The sequence below is a fragment of the Centruroides sculpturatus genome, unplaced genomic scaffold (genome assembly GCF_000671375.1).
Source record: "Centruroides sculpturatus isolate CEXI.00-Female unplaced genomic scaffold, Cexi_2.0 scaffold196, whole genome shotgun sequence".
Classification (NCBI taxonomy): domain Eukaryota; kingdom Metazoa; phylum Arthropoda; class Arachnida; order Scorpiones; family Buthidae; genus Centruroides; species Centruroides sculpturatus.
In genome coordinates, this window is record NW_019384362.1 from 812,594 (window position 1) to 820,537 (window position 7,944).

The window sequence follows — 7,944 nt, forward strand, 5'->3', positions numbered from 1 at the left end:
AAAATAAAAATAAACACACTATTATCAAGCAGCATACAAAGCATTTGTTTATTTTGACAATTAAATTAAAGTCACAGTGATCTTATAAAATTTCTTCTACTATATACAATGGTTGAAGAAACTAATGCTAGGCTCATTTTTTTGCTCATGTTTCCATATATGTAAAGGCCCAGATGAGCAACCATTCCCTTTTTTTTTTCTTTTTTTAAAAAAAGCAAAAACTTCCTTTTTTTTTTGATAAAAGGCCAGTGAATATCTACATAAATGCAAGAGGAAAACAGAAAGATAAACTGAAAATAAATGTACGTAGTACATTATGGTATTAAGAAAGTATTTTTCATTTTACATGATTTACATTTGCTGTTAACTCTTGCAGGCTTCTCTTTTATATTTGTGCCTGTTGTATAAACATGATCAAATTTTGTGGTAATAACCACATTTTTCTTTGAGATTAACTATAATACAAGATATAATATAATGGACAGCCCACAAGACAGATTATCTATGTATAATTTGTCTTGTGTTAAATATCAAATCACAGTTTATTATTATTTACATGCTACATAAAATTGGCTTATACAAAACATTAAAAAAATCACAAAAATCATATTTTACATATATCTGACTGGCCAGTTAACCATTTGCAATTTTGGAATCCTTGCAAGATATACCAATGATGGTAAGGTCAAAACACTTGTTCCTTTGAAGAATTCTGATGCTGCTTCAATGTAACAATAACATACTAGAGTCTTTTGTGCAAATAATGCACAATTAATCTGACTATCATGGGAATATAACTAAAATTGGGAATTTTCTGTTCCCAGAAAAATTATTATTAAAAGTATGCAATATTGTTCTTTCCATCAGATTTACCATTTGCATCATTTAATGGTAAAGAAGATTGATCATCATTATCATGTGAAGAAGTTTTATTCACTGATTTATTTTCATCAGTTTCTGCTTCATTATCAAGATCAGTAACTTTACAGGTTTGTATTAAAATGGGACATTCACCAGATGGAGCATCAACAAACATTTCTTCATGATCTAATGTTTCTCTATCTTCTGTTGATATGTCTTGTTTCTCTTCTTCTTCTTTACTTGCAACTGTTTCTTGTAATACTAATAATAAAAGAAATATTTGCAATTAAAATATATCTTTAATATACATAAAAGCAGAAGTAACAATAAATTTCATTAACAAAAAGAAATACCTAAATTTTGCATTGGTTCTAATAGCTCACATTGGCCTTCTGATGTCGATGATGCTATAGAGATAAAACTACTTGGACGAGAATATATGCTGGGATTACTTGGAGATTGAGATCGCGTACTACATCGGCGATGAGCCTCATGAAGTAAATGAATTTGTTCTTGCATACAACGAAGTTCTTTTCTCATTTGTTTCCTTTCTTCTTCTTGTTCTGTTACAATTCCCTGATAATAGCATTAATTATTATTAAATAAATGATATTAATGTGACTTTCTCATAAGAAAACCTTAGTGCATTTATTACACATAATCTGTTTACTGGATTATATAATAAATAAATATCTCAAAAATTAAATTGAAATATAACAGAATATCAGAATTGCAATATTTTGTTAACAAATTATTTGATACAATATGTAATACTTTAAAAATTATTTAATTTTAAAAACATGCATTTAAACAAACAGTGAAATTAATGTATTAAATATGTGAAAAATTTTTAATATATAGTATATCATAATGCTTAGACTATTATATATAAAATAGAAACTGTCATGACGAATTTAAAATTTTTGTATTATAGATAAGAGTTAAAATAATAATAATTTTTTACATGCTTCAAATCTACATATTATAATTTTTCTTACATTACAAGGTGTGACAATAAAGTTTTGTGAATGCCAAAAGAAAAAAAAAAAACAATGATTGCATTGCATAAAGAAGAGTAAACAAAACTACTGGTGTTCAAAGTAATCACCCTGTGATACAATGCACTTTTGACAACATTCATATAAATAACAAAGAGATTTAGAAAAATCTTTTGGTATCAACTTTATGACGGATGTCTGGAATGCCTGCAAATTTCTGCCCCTTCATTGACAGTTTCAATCATAAAAACAAAAGAAAAAAAAAGTCAGCTGGAGCCAAATCAGGTGAGTAAGGTGAATGATTCAGTTCAACAATTCCATGCATAGCCAGAAACTCTTTCATTACTGCAGCTGCATGAGGTTGGACATCGATTTCTTCTTTACAACAATCAGTTGAGAATTTTCCTATAGAGTTTGCCCTTCTGAGTTGAATCCTCTGTGGATCAAGCCATCTTTATCAAAAATGGCAGTGAGCACAATTTTCATCTTTCAATTTTGTGAACGAACATTTTTGAGACATTGGAGACCTGACACCTCTCCATTCCATGCTTTGTCTTTTCGTTGCTGGGTTGTATTGAAAGCACCAGATCTCATTCCCAGTTATTATTGACCGCAAGAATGCAGCATTGTTCTCACATGCCAATGAAACTGTTGTGTGTCCAGTTTTTCCTGCTTTTATTCCACTGTGAGTAGTAGATCTTGTGCTTCCCTAAGTCAACTGTCAATATCTGATGGATTGTTTTCCGGTTTATACCTTGTTCTTCAGACATCATGCAAACACTCAGTTGTCAATCCTGCAACATCAGATTACAAACTCCTTCCACATTATTGGATGACTTGGAGGTTGTGGACCATCCAATATAGGGGCACATCTTTAAGAGATTCATTTCCTTCACAAAAATGTTAGAACCAATCATAAACACAATTTTTTGTCACTGCTTTGTCTCTGTAAACAGTTTTCAGCATGTCATGAGTTTCTGATGCAATTTTACCCAACTTAAAGCAAAACTTGATGTTGATTCATTGCTCCATTTCTCATTAATGACAACCATCCCTTCCAAAGCTCATGTAATCATGTGCAATGTCTGGGGTACTCTGCATGTAGTTTCACTTTCCAAGATCACTCACCTTAACAGTAACATTTTCATTCACTGAACTTTATTGTCACACCTAGTATTTAAAAAACCATAAACATGAAAATAAACTGTGAGATTTTGAGTTAATATTTCTTTTCTTCTGTATACTCAAATAATGATATATTTTATTTAATAGATACATGTCTTTAATAGAAAATAAGATATATATAACAATGATCAAAATTATTAATCTGTAAAAAATCTATGTTATATTAAATATATTGATAGTGATGTGTATGAAATAATCTTTTACAGGCTAATATGTACTGTACAAGTATGTACTTATTCATCACTCTAAAATAGTTTCACTTATTTTTTAACAGAACACAAGGCAATAGCTTTAAAAAAAATTTTCTTATATAGTATAGTTAAAGTTTATAAAAACTGTTTTTAAAGTCCAGCATTTTTATAAAAGATTTATCTGATTTTTGAGTTAGAGTTTCCTATTTAAAAAATAACAAATATAAGTAATAAATATTTTACCAATAATTTTGTCAACTGCCTATCTATTGTACAAGAGATATTCTTTAATTTTTCAGGAGAGGCTAGCTTTGGAAAAGAAATTCTCTCTTCTGCTTGAGGTGATGATGATGCAGTAGTTTCTGAAGATTCATTTGATGACACCACTAATAAAATAATTATTATAGAAATAATACATTATATTAGCTTTAATAAATTAAAATGAAAAATAAAATAGATAAATTTTTTAAAAATCATTTTATAGTTTTCCAGGTGGTGAAGAAAATGTAGAATAATAGTAATTATTGTTTTATTCTAAATTCAATAAATTCATGATTTATCTATTTATTTTACATTTAGCATTAAATTATACTATCAAAAGTTCTCAACTTGAATAAAAAAACTGACAAGATTTCTTGCACAACTTTCCTGGCATTCAAATTGGAAGTTAATGAAAAAATTGTGTAACACCATCTGTTATGAGATTTTGCTATAAAAAGTATCTATATTTTTAATTATAATGAAACGAAAAACGCTTAATTTTGAGAGTAGAGATGTGTTTAAATAGTAATTGTCAGGTTACACATTTGATAATGGTAATTTTGTCTTTGAAAGTGTAGCAGCGAGTTGAGTAACTCAGTTGTTACGAGATGTTATTTAAAAAAATAACTTTTATATTATTAATTATAATAAATAAATTAAATTGTGTGTAACACCNTAATTATTATAAAATATAAAAAAGTCCTATTTTTTGGGGAAGGGTACATTTTCAATAAAATTGTAAATGCTAATAATGAGTAAAATTTTAAATAAGTCTGACTCCACTCAAGATATGACCTATATCCTTTCTATCTCCCTCTATTTATAATCTATGAAATGTAACAGAATAACTCTCATATATAGAAGGATTACTGTCAAATTTCAAAGTTTTTGGTCCACAAGGTCCTGATATATAAAGCAAAACACACAAAATTTTGTTTCTTTTTTCTTTTTGACATTTTTGGAATTGGGAGAGCTTAAATGTCAAGAAATGAAAAAACCTCGCAAGACAAAATTTGACCAATTACAATATCTCCCTTCTGTTATGTAACAGCTGGTAAAGTAACATGTTTATTTCTAATTTGACAAATTTACTGGAAACTATATAATGATATAATGTGATAACTATACAAAAAGTTTAAAATTATCTTCAATTGTGAAGAATTCATTCAATACAAATACAGGTCAAATGACAAATTTATCTATCAAGAATTTATACACTACGAATGATAATAGTAATGAATGAATAATTACAAAATTAATTGTTATGATGATAAATTTAAAAATATTAGGTACATTAAACTTATTTCAAACATGCGTAAAAGCATTTGAATTTTGCATTGAATCTTCTAAAAGAATTTCTGTATTTTTTGGCAATGGTACTATCAAAATAATATATTAGAGTGTAATAATAACTTTTATTCATGTGTATAGGAAATGTAATAAAAATGTTTGAAATCTGTGCTGTGGAATATTTTGAAATTAAAAATGCTTAAATTATTTATATTTTTAAGAAACAGAAACAGAAGTTACTTGAGAGAATATAATAATAATCGTTTTTATCATAATTGAAGTTAATCAAAAATAATCTGACAATCACTTAAGTAAATTAGAAAATTACAAATTAAGAGAATTTTACAATTGGTTTTAGTTAATGAAATCAACTACTTTTTAGAATCAAAGGGTGTATATAAACTACTTTCAAGTAATACACTATGTAATTAGCCTTTTAATAGATTCAATCAGAATTGATACTAGAAAATAATATTGCTAAGAGAAGTGTGTCTGATTGTTTTTATATATGAAACAAGTAAAACGGCAAGGCCGTGTTTGGGACAAGACTATGTCTTGGAAACTCACTACTAAGTGGAATCACTTTGACGCTCAAGGCAGGTCTTATTCTCATTCTCCAATCTTCTTTGGTATCACTGCTTTTGGGCGCAATCGTTCAAACTTCGCTGGCCACGACCACAACATCATCCACGATGCATTTTTGATGAAATTAACCTATCCAATTTCGAAATTTCTCTCTGTTGCGTGTTGGCCTGGGTTGAACTTTTGTCAATGTGTAACGAAAATTTCCCGTTTTTGAAAAAAATAATTGTGGCATATCATCCCAAATTATTTTTTTTATTTTGCACAAACAATATACAGTTTAACCCATTATCGGATGTAACGACAACCCTAATATAACGTCAAATTTTTATCGGTCCCACAATTTTACTATACTAGATAATGTTAAAAAAACCCACTTGTAATGACATAAAACCGTTTTACGTCATAGTTGAAGCACTCCCAAATTTACAAAATTAGATTACAAATTTTATTTAACATAGAAGAAACTACATGTTCAGTCCTAAGGTCAGAGTTCACTTCTTAGAATGACTGTGGGTGGTACTCTTCCCCACCTGACTTCGGTAGGGTGGGGTGCCTGTTTTGCCTGTTTGTAGAAGAGGGTTGCCATTTTGTATTTTATTTTGACTCGGTTCTCGGTCCCTGACTACCTACAAGTCTGGATTTTTTATGCGCAAATGATTTAAGCATCAAATACTCTGGGCCAAATATCAACTCTCGATATGTACTCCTTCATACCTCTATGCTGGTAACATAAAACGACAGTATGATTTTATAGACAAGACATAGTCTTGTCAACAATGATGTGTATTGACTTCACTCAATTCCACTTTATATTTCAGTTTTTTTTACGAAATTATTAATACTGTTTAATAAAAATTCTAAATAATGTTTTATAATCAATGATAATTTTTTTGTACTAAATGGGTATAGGTGAAAAACTTGTATATTGTGTATAAAAATGTAAAAAAAAATATCACTGAAACAGAAACATTTATAAAGTGTGACAGTCTTCTAAAATGGATGTATATATGAAACTAAATATAAGTATGAAACTAGGCTGTCTCAAATAAAGTCATCCAGCTTGTCCCAAAGCAGATACTGAAAACTGCTGAACAGACAAACCAAAACTTGAATCATGAAATAAAACATGAAGAGCAGTAAAATTGAGTAAATTCTTTTGTAGTGAGTTACACAACTATAGTTCTAAATACATGACATTAACAAATTTTTACATAAATGCAATTTGTTATGTTTTCATTCTGTTTTTCCTTTTTATTATATTAATCTTAACCATAAATATATTGATTTCAAAATATTTCAATATGAATAAAATTTAAATGATGATAATTACGATAAATTAATATCAAAAGTCTTAATAATTAAACAAACAAATTAACTTATAAATTTTGATGATATGTTAAGTTTTTATTTTAAAGAAAAGTTTTATTAGAATATAATAAATAGTTTTAAAAACCCTGATTATTTTTATTGTATTAATAAAGGCACTTCACTGTCCCTCCAGACTCAGACTCAACTATAGCTAATGCATTGCAATCTGTTTAGTAATAAAATAATACAATAATGAAATTAAGTAGATCTAAGAAAATAATATAGCTTTTAGAAGGGATTCAAACTCAAAACACTTGTACATTAATGTTAACTGTTCATAAGAATTTGGAAGAAAGTTACAATGATTGATTTTTACTTATCAATAAGAAAATTACACTCTATCTTCAGACATTAAAATCTATAAATATAATCTCGATGTCATTGATTAAAAATTACAATGAAAAAATATAATTTATTTTTTGATTATTTTTAGTTGTTATTATTATTATTACATTCAAATTTAGATATACTTACATTCTGTTTTAGATGAACTTACAGAATCTTCAGAACACATAAATGTATCATTTACTAATGCAGTTAACTTATTTGCTAAAATCAAGAGAGAAGAGAAAAAATATCACTAAATTTGCATTAATTATATTATAAAAAAATTATTTACTTATCTGCAACATTTAAAAAATAAATCTAAGTATTATGTATAAATTTTTTCTTACTATCTATATAGCAATGATGATTCAGTTAATATTAGCACTAATATTTTTGTTACAAAAGACAATGTATGAACATGTTTCAGTTTCAAAAAATGATGATGTATTATTAATTAATTTAAATAGGAACTATTAAATCAGGGGTGAGCAACCTTCTAATCAATGGGCCAATTTAAATTTTAAAATTTTTTGGCGGGCCGCACATAAAGTAACACTTATTAATAATTTACAAAACTTTATTTATAATAAACATTAGAATAAAAAATTTTAAAATTTAAAAAAAAGTAAAGATTTCATATACAAATTTTAATGCAAAATAAAAACAAACAAGAAAAGAACAGAAAAACGAATTTACTTGAAATTTTTAATGAGAAATTTGGCACTGTTTTTTCGATACAAGCTGATCAATATCAGCCGGAATTGATGAGGTAGCTACACGTACGCAGCTTTCTAATCGTGCATCACTCAGTCTTGATCGGTGGTCATTTTTGATTAATTTCATGGTTGAAAATAATTGTTCGCAAACATACGTACTTC

At 27.6% G+C, this 7,944-nt stretch overlaps 1 protein-coding gene across 1 annotated transcript in view; it reads right to left on the minus strand.

Annotated features, from left to right (window-relative positions):
- Positions 1–226: 226 nt before the first annotated feature.
- The window catches only part of LOC111641395, a gene marked incomplete at its 5' end in the record, with an annotated part of 52,966 nt that continues 45,248 nt past the window's right edge, over positions 227–7,944 (minus strand). The window contains 4 exons of the mRNA XM_023387557.1: positions 227–1,122; positions 1,215–1,437; positions 3,479–3,621; positions 7,214–7,288. Coding sequence (XP_023243325.1) covers positions 836–1,122; positions 1,215–1,437; positions 3,479–3,621; positions 7,214–7,288 — 728 coding nt within the window. The remainder of the gene's footprint in view (positions 1,123–1,214; positions 1,438–3,478; positions 3,622–7,213; positions 7,289–7,944) is intronic.